At 42.2% G+C, this 21,509-nt stretch overlaps 1 protein-coding gene across 1 annotated transcript in view; it reads right to left on the bottom strand.

Annotated features, from left to right (window-relative positions):
• Positions 1-1,641: 1,641 nt before the first annotated feature.
• TBC1D30 (TBC1 domain family member 30) overlaps positions 1,642-21,509 on the bottom strand; it is an 88,381-nt gene continuing 68,513 nt past the window's right edge. Inside the window, exons 10-15 of the mRNA XM_052640677.1 lie at positions 21,230-21,335; positions 11,202-11,314; positions 9,003-9,142; positions 5,811-6,017; positions 5,598-5,639; positions 1,642-2,432 (exon numbers count right to left, since the gene is read on the bottom strand). Coding sequence (XP_052496637.1) covers positions 1,642-2,432; positions 5,598-5,639; positions 5,811-6,017; positions 9,003-9,142; positions 11,202-11,314; positions 21,230-21,335 — 1,399 coding nt within the window. The remainder of the gene's footprint in view (positions 2,433-5,597; positions 5,640-5,810; positions 6,018-9,002; positions 9,143-11,201; positions 11,315-21,229; positions 21,336-21,509) is intronic.

Genomic DNA, 21,509 nt, shown 5'->3' on the forward strand with positions numbered 1-21,509 from the left:
TTTTATTCTAAAAATTAGTGCCTCTCCATAGGGGAAAAAAAAAAATCCTTTCTTAAACTATAGTTTTGGTTTCAGAATTAGCAATCCTCCAATTAGGTCAAATGAATATTGTCTGCATCATCAAAATGCCTGCCAGCCTGGTCGAGGTCTTCCAGGGATGAGGATAAAAATGCTGAGTCTGTCTCTAAAAATGGTGGGAAAAGGGGGTTGTGGAGTGAGCCTTCTGTCCAGCCAAAATGACAGCTGCATGAAGTGTTTGGTTGTTTTTTTTAATAAACTACCTTTTCAGATAAGCAGGTCAGAGCTGGTTTTACAAAATGTCATGACAGCACTCTGAACCATCTGGCGAAAGGTTCTTTGAGTCAGGAGGGAGTGCAGTGAATGGCTTCCAAGTCTTGGTTTCTAGAAACTAGGTAGCCAACACATCTGTGTACAAAGAGCATGAAACCCGCCTATTGCACTGGAGGAAACGTGGCTGAGTCACACTGAGTACCAAGAGTATTTACCTGGAGTATCTGAAGGGTTATCCACCTCTGGGTGACTCAGGGTTCCCATCTGCATAGTGGAGATAACAGGTGCTATCTCTGAGGAGGAAGGGGTGAGAGAGAGCTAGAAAGTACTGGGGCCTTCTCCAGGAAAAGGCAGTGTTCAAGTAACAAAGAACTCCAACCTCCCCAAAAAAGCACAAAATTCAACTAACAGAATTGCAGGTACTATGTTCTGGCTTTTGAGCAGAGGCTTCCTGCATCTGTAGTGGAGAGCTGGTCAGTAAATGAGCTGCGTGGTGGAGGGTGCCAGACAAGCTCTGTGTAGAGCCCATCAGAGATCCCACCACTGAGGACCTACACTCTCCTTAGAAGAAGAACATGGAGCTCGGGGAAAGCTTAGTGGAATCAGCAAGCTGTTCGGGGCAATTGCTTAATGCATATTCCCTTTGGGACCCCTGCATAAGATCTTCAAGTTGGTGATGAACCTACATTTCAACAGATGAGGGTTTTCTTCATTTTGCAGGTAGAAACAGAAAGTGAAGGAAAGGCTGTCTAGATTTTTCTTCTGAACTTCAGCACAAGAATAAAAACCAGTTTTGAGACTGGCCGAAACTACTGAAGGAAAACTCACACATACAAACATTTCCCCGCTGCCCTAAATAGGGCATGAAGAGGGAAATTGGGAAGTTTTTTTTTTTTTGCAACTAAGAAACTAACTTTCTTTTTGCAGTTTCTGTTCTAGCCAGCTAGTGCGTTGCGTGCATGCTTGAGTATTAATAACACCCAGAGAACTGGAAGTTTTGGGGGTGCCACTAGGACCCTGAAGGCCCTCAGAACAGGAGGGAAGGAAGAAGAGTTAACAGTCTAGATACAAAGTCTTTTCTAAACAGCTCACAAGGAAAAGTTGGGCAAACACTTTAAAACCACAATATTTATTTTGCCACAAGAACCCACTGTATCAGTAATCAGAAGACTTCCCGATTCTAGCGCCAATTATACAGTTTCCAATTCCCATTTTTTAAGGACTGCTGCTCATCTCTGAACCTCTGGATTCACTCTCAGTGGACAACGGTGGCTCATCTGGAGCCATCCATCCGGCTGGAACCCTCCTGCCACCGTGAAGAGGTGAATGTGGATAGTTTCTGAGAGAAGGTCACCGTTTCTTAGTGCTGCTGTTGCCACTGCTGGACTTGCTAAAGCTCCTGCTCATGTGAGGAAAGTGCATGGTTGGGGTTCTTTCTGTCGGACCATATAATCCCAAATTCCTGGCGGCGGTGGACTTCCGCAGTGGCTTGACGCTGGGAAAGGGGCTAAAGATGGGGGTCTTCGGGTGGCTACCACCTTGGGAAGCCTTGCCGGGGACCTTGTTTCCTCCCGGGGCATTGGGTGGCTCCGGGAGGTGCCGCTGGCTGGGTGGAGGCACCCTGGGCTCAGGTTCAGCAGCAGCATCCCTTGGGGTCAGTTCCAAGGCTTCTATCTTCACCTGGACCTCAGACACATCGGCCTCTGCATCCGCAAACAGCGGCTCCGGAGACCGCCCTTCGATGGTCCTGCCTGTGCTGCCGTGGGAGCAGCCGCTTTCGCCTCGAGCTGTCCCGACACAGTCGGAGGGAGATGCCTTGGCCGCCCCCAGGGTGTGAGTCTTGGAGCCCTCGCTCTGCTCTTCTATCAGCCCGACCATATCCCCGCAGCCCAGCTGGCTCTTGGTCCTGGCCATGTTCTTTTTGTGGGCACGGATGTGGGTTCGCCATGGAGAATTGAGCTTGGTCCTAAGGTCTTCGTAGGGGACGGGTGATATTTTGCCTCCTGTGTGCCCAGGGATGTGGATGACAGCGTTCTTGGCGGCTCTGTTTGACATTTTCATCTTCTTGCCTAAAAGAAGGTGGTTTATGACTGGAGAGCTGTTTACCTGAGATGGGAGAATGCTGGTCACCGGCCCTTTGTCTGAAAGAAAGGTTGAAAGGTCGTGTGAAAGGTACCACAGAGAAAAACATCCACCTTGGAAGAGGAGTCAAGACAGGCTGTCCCCGCCCGCTGCCCACATATTTCCCCGGTAAGGGCAGAGTCATGTAACTGAAGGCAGCAGAAACTGAATTCAGTCCTTGAGCCTGGGGTACAGATTCCCTCCCTTCATACAGAGGAGAGGAGGGGCTGAGGACACAAAGGGAACAGACTCTGACCCCTTATTACCAGTTAGAGTCCAGGCTCTCTAATGCTTTCTACAGAGAGCTTTGCTTCTGAGAAGCAACCTCCCAGGTTATATATCTAGGAAATCTTTGGGGGAAAAAAAATTTTTTTTAATAATAAGTCAAACACTATGACCGTATGGATTACCAGCTGTCACCATCTGAAAGGTGGGAAAACCACACACTGCATATTATTAAGTGAGAGACAGCAGAATGAGAGAAGTGATAAGGAGGTGGTAAAAACGCAGTGACATCACAGGCATCAAGTGCCTGGTCCCAGGTCCACTCCTGTGTCCTCAACAGACTCTAAAAGCAAACTGAAACCAGGAAAGCACCCAAAATTGGGTTCTCCTGGAAGACACTATTAACAGTAGTACTGTCTTCCTCCTGTGGCTATGACCAAGCCCCTGTTTTCAATGAAGTTTGCACACTCAAGGGGACAAGAGCTGCAGGCAGAAGTAGTGGGAAAAGACCATCTTTGTGAACAGCCTTCCTTCACATCACCTAGGTCATGTGGTGGTGGTCATCCTCCCTGCTATGCTTCTCAGCTGCTCTCATCTCTCCACCTCTGGTCACAGGCCAGTCTCCAGTGAAACTTGGACATCTGTTTCCCCTTCACTCTGTGTCCTCTTACCTCCCTGAGTTACGTCACGGCCTCAACCTGTCCAGTTCCTTCCTAAACATCATCTGGATCTGCCTCACATGAAAAAAAAATATTGGACTCTCCTATTCTTCCCGTTGACTCTTCTAGCTCGCAGACCTTGGATGTAACTATTCTTGGTAATGAACCATACAGACTTCATTCCCTGATGCCCCAGGCTTCTCATAATCTCTCACTGTCTCTTCAGCCCCCTTACACCACCACCACCACCACCACCACCCTGCTAGGTGCATGGCTGATCCCTTGGACCACACCTCATCAATAACCACGTTTCAGCATCCCTGTGGCTGTACCGCACATGCCTGACAAAACTCCACTCTAGAGCCACAATTCACGTTCTCTTTTCCAAAGTGGGAGCTAAGAGCTGCTGGGAGTAGTGGTGAGGGGAATGGGGGATTCACACAGGTATGTGGGTTGATATTCCTTAAATTCATAACTGCCCATTTTTTTAGGTCCTCACTTGCACTGAACAAACGTTCTTTCCCTCTCCCATTGCTTTCAGTGTTCAATCTAAATCTTCATTCCTTTCTTTAAGTTCCTACACAACCTTCAACTTACTCCCAAGCAAACAACTTTTTCTCCAATTTCTTCATAAAAACAGAATCTATTAGGACTAAAATGCTTAACTTCCTGTCCTCCCTAACCTAGAAAGCTAACCTAACCTAACCTCAATCACCATCCTCACCACCTTTCTTTAAATCTCAGAAGCTGACGATTTTTGTTTGTTTTGCTCACACCATGCAGCATGTGAGATCTTTGTTCCCCGACCAGGGATCAAACCTGTGGCCCCTGACTTGGCAGTGTAAAACACTGGACCACCAGGAACATCCCAGAAGCTGGGAACTTTTGCCTCTAGCTGAATTTCACTCTCCACCTGTACTGCTAATCCTAACCTATACCATCTCCAAAACCTTTCTACTCAATGTGCAATCCTCACCCAGCAGCAGTGGCATCACCTAGAGGCTTACTGGATATGCATAATCTTAGCCCCACCCCACAGCTACAGGAAGCAGATTCTTCATTTTAACATATCCCCAAGCAATGCATATTCACACTAAAGTCTGAGAAGCAATGTTCTTGAACTTTGCCCTTGAGCACCAATATTTCTCTAAAAATAACCACAGAAACCATGACCTAGAGTAGGGGTCAGCAAACTTTTCCTATAAAGGACCAGACTATAAATATTTTTGCTACTGAAGTGTGAAAGCCATCATAGACAATATGCAGACAAATGGGCATGCCTGTGTTCCAATAAAACTGTATTTATAAAAACAGACATTGAGCAGAATTTGACCTATAGACCATTACACACAGTATGTCTGTACATACAGCACAGACGAGAGTACAAACAGTGGGCTGATTTAGTACCCAAAGGCAACTGTTCAACATCCCACCCAAAGCTTTTGAAAGTGGTTCAAACAGAACTATATAAAGAATCAAAACTTGGGGGTTACAGCCCTGGCCTGACCACTCAATATAGCTATATAATCCCAGACAACTGCTAAGCCTTCCTGAATTACCATTTCCTTATTTTTCACAAGGATATGAAAACATCTGCTCTTGCTTTCCTTGTAGATTTAAGGACAAATAAGGACATGTATGTGCCACTGCTTTGAAAATTAAAGTGTTAGAGTTTTTAGTTTTTTGTGTGGTAGATTTTTATAATGATTCAGGATAAAGGAAGAATCTTCAAGAAGTTGCCTACTTCTTCCCAACAAGTAAAAGGTAAATTCAGTTTTTGTGCAAGACAGTCACAAGCTCACCAGTCTCTTAAAAACATGTCAAATTAATACCATGGTTAACTCTGGATTGGCATCATTTTCATTAGGATTTCACTTGGAATAAGACAAACCAATTCCCAAATCAGCATATATTAAACAATAAAATAGACTGTTCATTGGGATTCGGGGAATTTAAAGAAAAAAAGAAGCTTAACAATCCTTGGAAAAGAGCAACTCCAACTACAGTAAAATTGTGTTCTTCTCAGCAGACTCCCAAGACACTGCTAACCCATCAGCCAGGCACAGAAATCGCTTTTTCCTTTTCCTCTGATCACAACATCTGTTATATTACTATCTAAATGACTGAAGAATAGCTTAATTTACTAGTACACAGATGACTAAATTCCACTTCCAAATGCCTGGAGCTTAAGAAGTAAGAGCTCCAAAATGTCTCAGATCCAAGGATTGCATGGCTTTGCAACATTCTCATCATTTGTAAACCCTTCTCCAAAAGCAAAGAGAGCAAAGAGGTGTTCAATACCATCAGCCGCCTGGTCCTTGGGACCTTTTTCTTCTTTAGAGCCTGATAAGATAAAATCAAAAGTGAAAAGGTAAAGATGCTGTTGTCTCCTGCCAGCTGTGTTGGTGGGTGCTGAGCCAGAGTGAGCAGTAATTCCCAGGCCATCCTAGAAATACTTGTGTCGACTTATATAAGTTGAGACACAGCTGAAATTAACTCAAAGAAGTACATTACCTGCCCTGATATACACCTGATGAGCCTGCTGCTGCTGCTTCTTTTTAATCCGAGAATATTGCCGCTTCAGTGCATTGATATCTGTGGTCATGCGTTCCATCATCATACTGTTAAAAGCTGCGTGGTATTCACTTCGGCAGGAATTGATCGCTCCTGGACTCAGCTCTGCAATGTTATTGGATCTCAGACTCTGGTCCCCATTTGATTCTGTATTCCAGGGAAGAGAGCCAAGGAGACGGTGTCACTGGAGGAGAACAGAACTAAGTGGGAATTGATGACACTATATAACCCAGGGTAGTATCTTAACCTCCAGGAAATTCTGAACCACAGAAAAAATCCAGGTACACTAGAATGTGTCTAGTACTTATTTTTATTTGGTTCTGAAAATACTTCCGCATTTTCTTATTAGCCTAACTGTAATCTGAAATGAGCTGTGTGGGTTCATTGTTTGACTTTATTACCACTTTGATCATTATATGGACATAAGGTCAGCTGTTTCCAGATAAAAATCACTGCCATTTTCTAAACTTCCCTTAGAAAAATACAACTCTAGCTGTCTAAAGTCAGGGTACAGATTTCCATATAACTGCACGAGAATTTACAAGGGATCGATCATTTGCAGGGTTTAGTCAGGCATGAGGAAAAATGAGTTTTTTCCTTAGTTAACAATAGCAAGACAAGATTATCAAGACTTTACAGTATCACTAGAAATTAATGTTTTTATTCATTTAATAAGCTCTCCTGACTCTCTATTACGTTTGTTATATCTGGTATGGTTTCTGCTCCTGTGACACCAACAACTAGATTTATCCCTTAAATTTGAGATTACATCCAAGTATGAAAATGAAAAGTGTTAGTCACTCAGTCGTATCTGATTCTTTGCAACCCCGTAAACTATAGCCTGCCAGGCTCCTCTGTCCATGAGATTTCTCAGGCAAGAATACTAGAGTGGGTTGCCATTTCCTTTTCCAGGGGATCTTCCCGACCCAGGGATTGAACCTGGGTCTCCCACGTTGCAGGCAGATTCTTTACCACTGAATCACCCAGGAAGCCAAGAAACAGAAATGAATACTGTGTGAGAATACACTCCCATGTCACATAGGCAAAAGGGGATAAATTGAGATTTTTCTAACACAGTATATAAAACCAGCCTGGGGACAAGCTTTAAAAACAAAGATTATTAGGGGATTTTAAGTATTCTAACATCTGCTGAAAGTGTTATTCAGATAAAGACTGAATATCTGATATTTTTATTGAAAATACTTCTCTAAGGAGAAGAAAATTAAAAGGAGATCTACTAATCTAAACTAAAGTAACACAAAGACTAATGATGAAATTTAGGAGAAAGTTATCATGTCAAACCAGAGTACATAGTTGCACAGAAAAAAACAACAGGGTAGAAAAATGGAACATAGACCCAGACTATAAAAATGTTAGAGTTAATAATACATTATAATGTTAGATTCAAAATATTAGAGTTATAATACATATTGATCCCATGGCTAGAAACCAAAAGCTAAAATTCAAGCAACAAAAGAGAAGGAAGAAGACATTACAAAATCAGCAGAACCCTGGTTGAGTTCAGATTTTTTTTTAAGTCAGTTCAAAAGATGACGAGGGAGTACATACCAAGAACACACACACAAAATGACATGAACTGAGCATTAAGCAGGTTAAAATATAAAGCATGCTGAGGGTTAAAACTACCATGACCATGTTGTTGTTTTCACCAACAACAAAATGAACAAACCAAAAAAGCATGAAGAACAAAAATGAGAAAACAGCTCATGACTTTGAAATGGCAGTACAAAGCTAGCACATGGCAGAGAGAATGCAGAGGTGCCTGCCATCTTTTGTTTCTGTACTCTTCCGGCAAAGAAAATGGTCTTCAAACTAGAAAAGGCAGAATTAAATGTCCTAAGGGAAGAACTGCCACCCAAGATAGGAAAGATAGGAAAGATCATAGTGGGAGAACAACAAACTGCTTCAAAAGAGTTCACTGCATGGATAATGTCCAGACTTCCACAGGAAGCCTGTTCTCTGCAAGGGAAAAACAAACATAGCATGGCATTCAATTTAGAGTACCATTTTTAAGAAGACTACTACCAAACTGCAGGACATGTAGAGGTGAATTTATAGAATATTAAAAGTTCTGGAAGACATATCTTTAAGAAATTCTGAACTTGGACCATGGAGAAAGCTCTAGGGGACATGAGGACTGGTCTCAAGATCCAAGAGACATCCAGCGGAAGAAGGAGCAGACTTGTTCTGTTTCGCTCTGAACAGAAGAACTATTGATGATCAGAACTGGTAAGTGGAAGTTATCTTTTCAAATCTAGAAACCTTGGACTAAGCAGAGGAATTTAGCGGAATGTCCTATGAGATAATGTGTTTCTGGTCACTGAAATTCAAATAGAGGCTACCATGTTTTGGCTTTAGAGAATATTTCTATAGTGGAAAAGAAGTTAGTCTATAATGAATCCAATTATACTCAAACAGAATATAGTAAGCATCTATTATATATCTGGCCCTGTGCTAAGGAACTGAGCACACAAAGTTGAATCAGGTGAGTGGAAAGCAAAACTAATCATAAAGAAAAAGAAATATGGATGATGTATGTGACACACAACAGAGAGATCCTCTTAAATGATAAAGTAACAGAGAAGATACTTCTAATGAAGATCTTTAACAGTGGTAATCAGTTCGGGAAACAATAGGCCACAATAATAATACCCTGCCTATAGTGTGAAGAAGGCTGAGCGCCGAAGAATTGATGCTTTTGAACTGTGGTGTTGGAGAAGACCCTTGACAGTCCCTTGGACTGCAAGGAGATCCAACCAGTCCATTCTGAAGGAGATCAACCCTGGGATTTCTTTGGAGGGAATGATGCTGAAGCTGAAACTCCAGTACTTTGGCCACCTCATGCGAAGAGCTGACTCATTGGAAAAGACTCTGATGCTGGGAGGGATTGGGGGCAGGAGGAGAAGGGGACGACCGAGGATGGGATGGCTGGATGGCATCACGTACTCGATGGACGCGAGTGTGAGTGAACTCCGGGAGATGGTGATGGACAGGGAGGCCTAGCGTGCTGTGATTCACGGGGTTGCAAAGAGTCGGACACGACTGAGCAACTGAACTGAACTGATAGTGAACCAACACACTGTGATTATCTAACAGAGGCCTCCTCTTTACCTTTAACTTGCTTCTGGTACTTCTGCAGTTCAGGTGCCAGGAGTCCACTGAAAGGTCCGAGACACCCCACTGCATTAGCAATAACATCTTCATCATCTGGGTCATTCTCTTCATCGCTGTCTCTGACCTTACCATGTCGTCTTGGAAAACATAAAAGAAATAGCAATATTCAAAAAAATAGCGGTATTACCTTTAAGTAACGTAACTACATGATTTAAATGACATACATATATGCTATAATTTATATAACACATTTATATAACTATATTTATAATACACATTTTAATATATCTATATAGTTATTATATATATACATATATTAGGTTAGTCAAAAAGTTCATTTGGTTTTTCTGCAAGATGTTACAGGAAAACCCAAACCTTTTGGCCAACCCAATATAAAGTCCATCTCCCATCCTTGTCCAACTTCTGCCTGGTTCTTGCCTCACCTAATTCCCATAGGTGATCACTGTTACTCATTTCTGATGTATTCTTCAGCTTTGTTATCAGGTAAATAAGCAAATATGACTAGTCTTATTTTTCTCCTCTTTTTCATAAGTATTAGCATACTACATATGAGTACACTCTTCTGCACCTTGCTTTTATTCAACTGCAAAAAGAGTCTCTGTATTCACACACAGAGCTTCTTCCTCATCTTTCTAACGGCTGCACTGTACTGCATGTATACATAATCACATGTGTGCATGTACTGTACTGTACCTATATAGCCCATGTTGTGGACTAGGCTATTAATGATGCACGTTTGAGTGGTTTCCAATATTATTCTATTACAAACATCACTGCAGTTAATAACCTTATATGTTAGTTGCTCAGTCGTGTCCAACTCTTTGCAACCCCAGGCACCGTAGCCCGCCAGGCTCCTCTCAGTACATGGAATTCTCCAGGCAAGAATACTGGAGTGGGTTGCCATTCCCTCCTCCAGGGGATCTTCCCAAGCCAGGGATCGAACCCAGGTCTCCTGCACTGCAGGCAGATGCTTTACCATCTGAGCCACCAAGGAAGTCCAAATAACCTTATACACACTGCGTTTTGCATGTGTACAAATATATTTGTGGGATAAATCAGAAAGGTAGAATTGCTGGATCAAAGGGTATGTGCATTAAAATCTGGGGAAATACTGTCAAATTGCCTGCCCCCAATCCTATGGTAATTAACCTCTCATCAGCAAAGTCTAAGAGTGTCTGTTTCCCTATAGCCTTATCGACAGAGAGCACACCGACCTTTTAAAGTTTTGTCATCTGATAGGTGAAAAAACAGAATCTCAATCTCACTTTAATCTCACAATCTCACTTTGCGTTTCTCCGAGTCTAAGTGATGCTGCCTTTTGGGTAAACTGCCTATTCCCCTCCTTTCATCATTTTCAGTTGCGTGGTCATTTTCTTATGGACTTCTAAGAACTTTATACACAAGAGAAATCAGTTACAAATATTTTTCCACAAGTATTTTTTTGTCTGCTTATGGAGGTTTATTTTTGGGGGCGGGGGGGGGGTCTCTGTTTGGTTTTAGTCAAGCAGAAAATTATTTTTAGTCAAGCAGAAAATTATTTTTAAAGTGCTTAATTTTTTCCTTTATTTTTTAAATTTTGAGTCAGTTATTAACACCTTCCCAATTACAAAAAAGTAAAGACATCCTTCCATATTGTCTGCTGCCTATTTTATTATTTCATTTTTTTCCATTTAACTCTCTCATCTATATGGAATTTATCCTGATGTGTGGTATAAAGTATGACTCCTATTTTATTTCTTTCCAGATTGAGTCTCATAGGCCCAGCACCACTTACTAAATAGTATATCTTTTCACTGTGATGTACATTTTCATAATATAAATTCCTATGTACATATATTTGTCAATTTCTGGTCACCACAGTATTTTAAATTAGCTCATCTGTCTCTTCAGGCACCAATTCTACACTTTTTAAATTACTGAAATTTTTATTATTTGATATTTTTAAATAAGTTGTGGGGTTGCTAAATACCATTTCAGTTTATGTCCCAACCTTCTTCAAAAAGTAACACTTTCAAAAATCTTCCTCCTGAATTTAAATCAAAACCTTCGGGAAAGAGATATTCAGATTTTAAGCACTAAGCTATTTTGAATGTATTTCTGAGGTTTAATAAATATAAATAACAAAATATTAAGTCTTTCATCATGAAAATAACAAGGGAAAAAAAAAGACCTTACCCAGAAACTGAGGTGGGCTTAACTGTGGCAGGGAATGGTGTAATGTTGTAAGTGTATTTTTCCCTCAACTCTGCCAGTTGTGGAAATGGGAATGGAGCCATAGAATAAACAGTCTGGAAAACAAGAACAAAAACACCATGTCTGAAATCGTGGTCTTAAATAACTTTATCAATCCTGTGAAGACATGAAAGTTCTATGATTTGGGTGTGAAGAGGCAGAGACTGCTCCTTACCCAGCTGATGGAGAGAGTCCACTTGATATTGTCTTAGAGAAAGAAGAATTTTTAAAAAATTAAAAAATGAAACAACAGTGAGTCCTCAAATCAATCCAGCTGCGACTGGGCACTCAACTGGTGAACGCAGGGTAGGGGTGGAGCAGGAGAAATGAGGACAGTCTGACACCCCCCTGCTCCTTTGATAGATGGGTTAATTCAGAAATCCATAGCTCCCTATTACTTCTTTCCCAGAGAACCCATCAATCTTCTTTATATGTACTGCTCATTTTCCAAAGCTTTCCTTGATGATTTTTATAGACATTAAATGTCAGCCTTCCAGATAAAGTTAAATCTGGGGGACGATCTCATGATCGCCTGCAAGCTTCCTCCAAAGATACCACCTTTTCAAATGTCTGTGAATGAGTTCTAGGCGAAAATTGTTAACTGTTATTTTTAAAGAAAAAAAAAAAGAAGGAAATGACAGGGGTGTAAAGCATAGGCTGTTAAAAAATCTATAAATAAAAATGGGAAAAGCACCTGTGCTTCCTCCAGAATTTTAAGATGATCTATCATTCTACCAGTGAGAAGAAAATCATCTTGTTTGTTCTCTTAATTTGATAAAAACTTAACTGCTCCAAAGATATTTCTTCAATCTTTTGGGCTCTTATTCATCAGAAGATGCATATTAGTCACATGAACTTTCATTTCTTCCAGGAAGCCATTCAATGTCCTGATGACATTTTTCAAGGAAAATATTTTAAAGTAGTATTCTTCAATTCAGAAGGTTTGGGAAATGTCTCATCTCTGCACAGGAAGAAAAAGGAAGGCTCTAAAAGGGGCTTCCTAGCACTGCAGTCTCACCCCACAGCTCAGAGCCGCCAATGGAACAGTCCACCGAAATCTCGATTCTAAACAGCCAGCACATCTGACTGTCCCCAAACTTCGTGGTATCCACTTATACCTTAGTGTAACATCCCAAGACTCCAAACACAGAAGTGCTGGCTACAATTCCTTTGATTCTCCATTGCTTACTGTGCAAAGTTACAAAGTATATCAAGACCACAAAAGTCCTCTCTAAATCACCTTATCTCATGCATACTTGATTACAGACAGTCGCTGACTCACAAGAGTTCAACTTAAATGATTTTTCCTCTTTATGGTGGTGCAAAAGTGATATGCATTCAGTAGAAACCCTTCTTTGAATTCTGAATTTGGATCTTTTCCTGGGCTTACAATGTGCCATAGATCCTCTCTCATGATACTAGGCAATCAAGCTCCCCATCCGCCAAGCGATCATGAGAGGAAACAAATAATACATTTACAACCATTCTGGACCCAGACAACTGTTCTGTTTTTCACTTGTAGTTCAGCATTCAATAAATTATATGGGTTATTCAACTTTCCATTATAAAATAGGCTTCATGTCAGATCGATGTTGCCCAAGTATAGGTTAACATAAGTGTCCTGAGCATGTTTAAGGCAGGCTAGGATGAACTGTGATGTTTGGTAGGTTAGGTGTGTTACATTTTCAGTGTATGATGAGTTTTTCTGCGTGTAACCCCATCCTAAGTCCAGGAAGATCCGTGTACCAAAACGGCTGAGAAGCAGCACAAATGTACCAACAGTGAACTGTTTCCCCCTGGAAAGAAGCAGAAGGCACCCCGTGGCTCCCATTAGTCCAGAAGGTGAGATTATGCTGGTTCCCAACCTCTCTGTGCCTCCTTTTCATCTGAAAAGTGAAGGCATGAAACTCATCATGAAAAAGTGAAGGATGGTGGTTGCCTCTGAGAGAAGCAGGATCAGAGAGGAGTACATGAAGATGTTCACCTGTGTTGTTAATATTTTATTTCTTAAACTGGGTCATGGGCATGTAAGTTTTGTCATATTATTTTAATACATTCTGTATGCCTGAAATACTTCATATGATTTCATTAATAACATGGTCAGAGTACACTCTCTTTGATGCCACAAAAGCTGCCAGCAGTTCAGTGCTCAAAAAGCTGCTTTACTGACAGTACAGAATGCCAGTAGAGGTTTGATCCATGGTCAGGAAACTAGACACCACATGCTGCAACTAAGATCTGGTGCAGCAAAATAAACGAATAAATATTTTTTAAAAGTCTTAGTTATGCACGGTGATGGATGCTGACTGGACTTTTGTGATCATTTCACAATATATACAAATACTGAATCATTAGGTTGTACACCTAAAACTAATACGTTATATGTCAATCATATCTCAGTAAACAAACCCATATCATTAGGATTCAAGTTTAAAAGATGGAATTACTGGGAGGGAGGTTCAAGAGGGATGGATACAGGCATACCTATGGCTGATTCATGCTGATGTTTGGCAGAAACCAATACAACATTGTAGAGCAAATATCCTTCAATTAAAAATAAATTTCACTATTAAAAAAGATGAAACTCCTAATGTTAGGAATTTCAAAATTCTCTACAAATGAAGGAAGATGTCTCATTGGAGACAATCAGTGAGATGTCTAGCTGAAGAGTCACCTTTTATTTCTGCTAATTTTATTAAAAGTTATCAGAAAACTCCTTGGCCCAGACTCATGAAGGAAGTGTGTAAGAAAAAAAAAGAGGAGTATATTTTGGCCCTACTCTGTCCCATTCTGCCCCAGAGTAAATGGTCTGGGGTCTTACCAAGCTCCTTCAAGGACCACTCAGCTAAAGACATTGAACCAAAAAGAACACTGGCCCCATTGGGATTCATGTTTTTTCCTGCTCTTCCTTTCTCTATAATTTACTTTTAGTTAGCCCTTTAAAGTATAAATCAGTGTTTCTGAAAGAAATGTCCTTATAGTATTTCGCATGTATTCACACACTTACTTAAAGGTCTCACTTGTCAGCAGACATATTTATCCCATGAAGGTACATGACATACCACCACAGTCCTCAGGGTACCTGAGAAGCTCCAGGTACCCAACTGTGTAAATCAGAGATTTACAACCGATTTCAAGAAAGGAATTTTACTAATTATCTTAGAGCCAAAGCATAGTACAAAAATAGTATCTTAAGGGTAAAAAGGAATTTAAACATAATTTGATTCAGCCTCCCTCCCACGCAAGAGCGCCCTCTAGAGCATCTCCAACATTTGATCATAAGGGTGCTGCTTGAACACTTCCAGTTACGGACCCACACAGTTTTGCAAGGCAGACAGTTTCATTTTTGACAGCACTAATAATCAAATAGTATCCTTCTATTGGACAAGCATTCACATCCATGTGATTTCCATTTCATCACTGATAGAAAAAGGGAACAGTCTCATGGCACATGAAAGCTCCCCTCAGGTAACCGTAAATTATTGACAACCACTTTTGGTGAGGTTTTTCCAAACTCGTCTAGTAACTGCATGTAACTAACTTTTCTATATATAATGCCGCTGCTGCTTAGTAGCTTCAGTCACGTTTGACTGTGTGCGACACTATGGACTACAGCCGGCCAGGCTCCTCTGTCCATGGGATTCTCTAGGCAACAGTACTAGAGTGGGTTGCCATGCCTTCCTCCAGGGAATCTTTCCGACCCAGGGATCAAACCTGGGTCTCCTGCATTGCAGTCAGATTCTTTACTGTTGGGCCACCAGGGAAGCCCTCTATATATAATAACTATACATAAAACTATAGAGAGAGATTTTCTCAGTGATCTAGTTTCTAAGACTCTGTGCTCCCAATGCAGGGGGGCCCCAGCTCAATCCCTGGTTGGAGAACGAAATTCCACATGCTGCAACTAAGAGTTCACATGCCAAAACTTAAAAAAAAAAAAAAAAAAACTTGCATGCCACAACAAAGTCCTGGAGCAGTTAAAAAAAAAAACTATAACTTTTCTCTCAAAGATTCCATGAGAGACTTTGTCAAAAGGTGTAGCAAAATCCATATAAACTATTCCATCAGTATTCTCCCAATCTCTTTTTTAACATTATCTCTTATTTAAATGGCCATTGCTAATAATATAAAAGAGTGATGAGATTTATGATAAAAAAAACAAACTCAGTAGATAATTTGGCGCATGGCACCTAGAACTGAAAGAAATAGGGAAAACCAAACAGGGAGAATCTCTGCATCTCTTCAGCTCAAAAATAAAGATCTTGTATGTGGTCCACATTTTTCATCTGATTTTATTTTTCATCATTTCAAGTTTGCTGACAGACTTAAGGTCTACCGTAATTGGATCATAGCCACTGAATTAATTTTCTTAAGGAGTAAATACAGAAAAGAGAGCGCTTGAAATGACATTCAGCATTTCTTTCCTTAATACTCCACAATGTCAAGGAAAACCAACTAGTCTATTTACTGCCCAAACTACCAACATGCATTTAAATAGACATTTTATATTTAGGTACTGCTGAAAAGGAATAGTATTTCTCTTTTTCATCACTGACATGTTTTACAAAAAACATGAAATCATAAGTTGTACAAAATTAGGCTCAGTTCATCTTTACCAGATGTTTTCCTCGGCAGGAAATGCTGCTAAAATGAAATCTAATCAATCAAGCCACAGTCTACATTTTTCCTTCTAGGATTCTTAAAGCAAAGTAAAGCGGGGGCTCTCCTTTCTCCTGGTATCTAAGACAGGAAATGCCCAGAAGACAAAGTGCAATGTATCTGTCGTTTACAATGTTTAAACTTCAGGTGAAATAAAATGTTGCCCATTCTTCTAAAGGGGATTTCAGATTTTAGAAAGACATGTTTTGAATAAGGTAGAAGCCCTGTGTTAGGTGGTGAGGAGCAGCAGGCCACGTGTTGAGCTTGGATCCCACCAGTTCTGGGCCTGACACTAGACAACCCAAGAATATGGCAAGATGCTCACTCTCCATGTCTTAGTTTCTTCTCTGTTAAGTGACAGAATTAGGTTAGTGGGCCTTTAAGAGTCTTTCAAATCAGTGTTTCTATAAGTGTTAGCTCAAACCACTTGCATAACAACCACCCATGGGCCAAATATCTGCCTTTTAATACACTCCTGACATGTTGCTTATACACAGTCAAGTTTGAAAAACACTGCCTCAAATTCTAATGTTTTATACTTCTGTGTACCCATGGAGCAGCCACGGGGATTCCTAGCACTACGTTAGGCATTATGGCAGAGAAGGCGATGGCACCCCACTCCATTACTCTCGCCTGGAAAATCCCATGGACAGAGGAGCATGGAAGGCTGCAGTCCAACGGGTCGGGAAGAGTCGGACACAACTGAACGACTTCACTTTCACTTTTCACTGTCATGCATTCAGTTCAGTTCAGTCACTCAGTCGTGTCCGACTCTTTGCGACCCCATGAATCGCAGCACGCCAGCACTGGAGAAGGAAATGGCAACCCACTCCAGTGTTCTTGCCTGGAGAATCCCAGGGACAGGGGAGCCTGGTGGGCTGCCGTCTATGGGGTCGCAAGGAGTCAGACACGACTGAAGCGACTTAGTAGCAACAGCAGCAGCAGCAGGCATTATGGGGATATACAGTAATATGAGGCCCTTATCATTAAGCAAACTGCTACTTCATTAGGGAGAGAACACAAACATATTTGAAAAAATATCAAACAATATAAAATAATTTGTAATGAGCACTAAGCCAGTAGTGACAATTGCTGACAATCTTAAGTGTTGAAGGAGTAGGGAGGAGATATTAGGATCATTAACAAGGGCTTAGGTAACAGCCTGGTGGGAGAAGCTGGGGGAGACTGAGTAGGATCTGGTAGACAGAAAGGATTTTCACAGAGAGGATGTCGGAAGGAACCCCAAGCCCTGTCACGGGGATGAACACGGCCCACAGAGGACAGGGTGAGGATGGCTACGGCCAGTGCAATAGGTCCTGGCTGTGAAGTAGTGGGGAACAGCTCTGGATAGGTGAGGAGTGGGGCAACCATGGAATGCCTCCAACGCAGCCAGTGTGAGAGCAAACCCACCTGTCTCCCCCCATGAACATCCCCTCTTCTTCCTAAGCCAGAAACTTGTGGGCTGTCCTTGTCTCTCCCTTCCTTTCTCCCTCACCCCATGTCTCTTTTCCATGGCCAAGTCCTGTCAACTTCACCCTCTAAGTATTGCTTCTGTTCCATTCTTGCTTCTTCATGTCCCGACCTCCTGACAGAGGCCCCTTCAAGTCCACCCTTCATGGGGTTGCCCCTGGAGTCAACATAAGACACAACTAAGACTGTTTCCCTCCTCTCCCTGAAATCTCTCAGACCCACAGCTCTTCTTCTCCCCTTTCCAAAGGTTCAACAGAAGCCCAAGAACTCCAGCAAGCACAGCCTCACAACCACTGACCGGGAGGATCAAGTCCACACTCCTTACTATGGGTTGTGGTTTTCCCTACATTTGTTCAGCGCTCAGTCATGTCCGACTCTTTGCAACCCCAAGGACTGCAGCATGCCAGCCTTCCCTGTCCATCACTATCTCCTCTGGAGTTTGCTCAGACTCACGTCTACTGAGTCAGTGATGCCATCCAGCCATCTCATCCTCTGTCACCCCCTTCTCCTCCTGCCCTCCATCCTTTCCAGCATCAGGGTCTTTTCTAGTCAGTCAGCTCTTCACATCAGGTGGCCAAAATATTGGAGCTCCAGCTTCAGCATCAGTCTTCCAATCAGCAAACCAAACTCCTACAGCTTCCTTCCCACACCATGATGTTTGCCACAGCCAAAGCCTTGACTCCTGCTGCTCTGTCACCCATGAATTGCCTCTCTGATCTGCACCACTGCCTCCAACACATATGCACACACCCTCAATGTGCATGCATACACACACACTCGCATACACACACAGAGTATGACCTACTCCTTGTTCATCTTTAGAGATAAAACCAGACATTAATTTCCACAAAGAGGTCTTCTGACAGAGAGAGGCGCTCAATTAATATTTGGAGAAGTTAATACAGGACTTAGAAAACTAGGCTGAAGCATTTTATTTGTTAATAACAAGGAAGCATGGGAAGGTTTTATGAAGAACAATAAAAAGACCAAAGCAGTAAGTGATGACGATTCTGCTGACTGCAAAGTACAGACTATATTAGAGGAGAGAGACCATGGAAGGAGGGCCATCATGTGATGTGATCAGCAACCACTTGAGAAAGAGAAGGCAGAGGGACTTTCCTGGTGGTCCAGTGGCTAAGACTCCATGCTCCCAATGCAGGAGGCCTGGGTTTGATACCTGCTCAGGGAGCTAGATCACACATGCTGCAACTAAGCATTCACATGCTGCAACTAAAGATCCTGCATGCCGCAACTAAAATATTCCACACGCCATAAGGAAGATGGAAGTTCCTACATGCTGCAACTGAGACCCAGCACAGCCAAATACACAAATAAATACTTTTTGAAAAGAGAGAGAGAGAAGGCAGAAAACTAGTTGCAGACTCTCAATGGCTATTTGCTCAATGAACTAATACATTTACTGTGCAGCACTAGGAGAAGGTAGCATCTCCCTGGTGGCTCAGACGGTAAAAAGTCTGCCTGAGTGCGGAAGACCCAGGTTCGATCCCTGGGTCGGGAAGATCCCCTGGAGAAGGAAATGACAACCCACTCCAGTATTCTTGCCTGGAAAATCCCATCGACAAAGGACCCTGGCAGGCTACAGTCCATGGGATCCCAAAGTGTCAGACATAACTGAGCAACTTCATTTTCTTTCTTGCTTCTTTCTAGGAGAAAGTAAAGTGCTATATATTATGAGAAAACAGTCCCTGTCCTCTAGGAACTCATAATATCACTGAGGAAATAAAATCCACCCTCAAATCAAGGTAGAATGTGATGAAGGCTCACAAGAGTGGTACAAGGAAAACGTGGTGAGTCAAAGAAGGAGATGCTTCTAGTTGAGCCTGTCAGAGACTGGACTGATGGCTGAAGTTGAAACTCCAATACTTTAACCACCTGATGTGAAGAACTGACTCATTTGAAAAGACCCTGATGCTGGGGAAGATTGATGGTGGGAGAAGAAAGGGATGACAGAGGATGAGATGGTTGGATGGCATCACCGACTCAATGGACATAAGTTTGAGTACACTCCAGGAGTTAGTGATGGGCAGGGAGGCCTGGTGTGCTGCAGTCCATGGGGTCACAAAGAGTTGGACATGACTGAGCGACTGAACTGAACTGACTGATGACTGTTTCATGAAGGAGACAGCATACGAACTGGCACTTTCACAGGGAGGCAGGTCGGAAACACATGAAGAGACTGAGGGAGACCAAACAGAGGGAGCAAAGGTGTGGAGCAGGCATATCCCCCAGTAGCTCCAGGAACACGGAAGACAGTGTGACTTGCCTAGACTTGGGTCAAGGGTACAAAAGGGAACAACAGGAACCATGGCTGAAAAGAGAGGTAAATGCCAGACAGTCAAGAGCACTGGGTGATGAGCTGAGAAATCCATGCTCTGTGTTGTAGGTAATAAGTAGTCACTGAAGTTTCATGAGTGAGGAAGGGATGAGATCTCAGAGTCCTGCCTGGGGCATGTGGATCAGGCAGTTCAGTAGGATGTCAAGCACAAGTCTCCAACCCCCAGGCCTCCCATCAGATCACTGGCAGTATGAGATTAGAAATAAAAGTGCATAATTAATAACATGCTTGAATCTTGAATCATCCTGAAACCACTCCCCTGACCCCGGTCTGTGGAAAACTTGTCTTCTACAAAATCTGTCCCTGGTGCCAAAAAGATTGGGGACCTCTGAAAAGGATCTCATATGTGGAATATGAGAATAACGTTTAATAAAAAAGACACTTCCCTCTACAAGAGAGAAGAAGCAAGGAAGCAATGGCTCAGGAGGTGTGACAGGAGCTGGAATCAGAGCACAGAGGTCAGGTGCAGATAGCGTACTTCCTGCTCTAAGTCAAACAGGAAGGAAAAAGGAGAGATGAGAATGCAAAGAAAAGGTGAAATAAAAAATAGAAATGCTCAGGGAAATTCTACCGGGTGGTCAGTATTCTCAACAACTTGGGCAGCTTTCTGCTAAAAGTGAGGGGTTCCAAGAAGCACATGGAGGTGCCAGGAGATGAGGAGAGAAAAAAAACCTCTTCTCAAGTCCTAAATGAGGGCCTGAGTCTTTGTTTTCTAACCCATTGAATGGGCCCCAGCCACCAAAATGACTTCAGGCATGGAATCAACATTAAAGTTGAAACCAAGAAAAGAGAGAGAGAAGCACCACAGAGAACGAAGGAACCAAGGCCCAACAACAACTCTGGACAAGAACCACTGCTGGTTGTTTGCAGGACGAAGGAAGAACCTGGAAGAGAAAGTGTCATCAGAAGCCCAGAAGGCTGAGAAAAAGATCATGTTATAGAGCCTAATGAAGACACAGTGTTAACAAATCTGCTATCTCTTCTACACTCACTGCCATCTTTAATGACCTGCCCAATATGATGCTGAGATACAGTCACATGCCAGAAAGTAACAAAACCCTTCAAGTTGGTGATTTTGAAATGTATGATTCCTATGTTAAAACATGAGTTGCAAATGTGGACAAAACAAATAAACCAAAATGAGAATTAGAATAATCTTCTTTTGATCCCCAATAATTCCTTCCCAGAAATAATTATTTCTCCCCACCAGTCTCCCTTTAAGACTAAGAATCAGATCCACAATAAGCGCCTGGGGATTTGCTGGTGAGGGGGGCGGTGCTCTGATGGGGTTTTTCGTTTGTTTGTTTTTGTACTGCATTTTCTGGTTTTTAAAAAAACTTTCCAGCTTTATTTGAGCCATAATTGAAATATAACATTGTTTAATGAAAGTCATAATAAATATCCGTTATTCGTTTCTTCCTTCCTCTGCTTGTTCTCAAGGTGTTGGGGTCCCCTGAGCCAAGTGGGGCAGGCATTGCCCACTCACCTGCATGAGTTCATGGCTTTCCAGAAGATCATTCTCTAGCATCTCCTGGGTAAGGCGCCCCATGGTGCTATAGAATTCATCTGCTGTCTCACAACATTCTATCTGCCTAGATAAAGAAAGGACAGAAAAAGGAATTGTTTAGGAGACCCCTGCTATCAGGTACATGCCGCAGGCACAACAAGACATGCTGTCCCTTGCCATCAAATCAACCAAGTTAGCAATCAACGGAAGTCAAAATCCTATGATTACACTCACAGTACAGCCTGTGGTCGGCAGAGAA

This window comes from Budorcas taxicolor, chromosome 5 (assembly GCF_023091745.1).
Source record: "Budorcas taxicolor isolate Tak-1 chromosome 5, Takin1.1, whole genome shotgun sequence".
NCBI lineage: Eukaryota > Metazoa > Chordata > Mammalia > Artiodactyla > Bovidae > Budorcas > Budorcas taxicolor.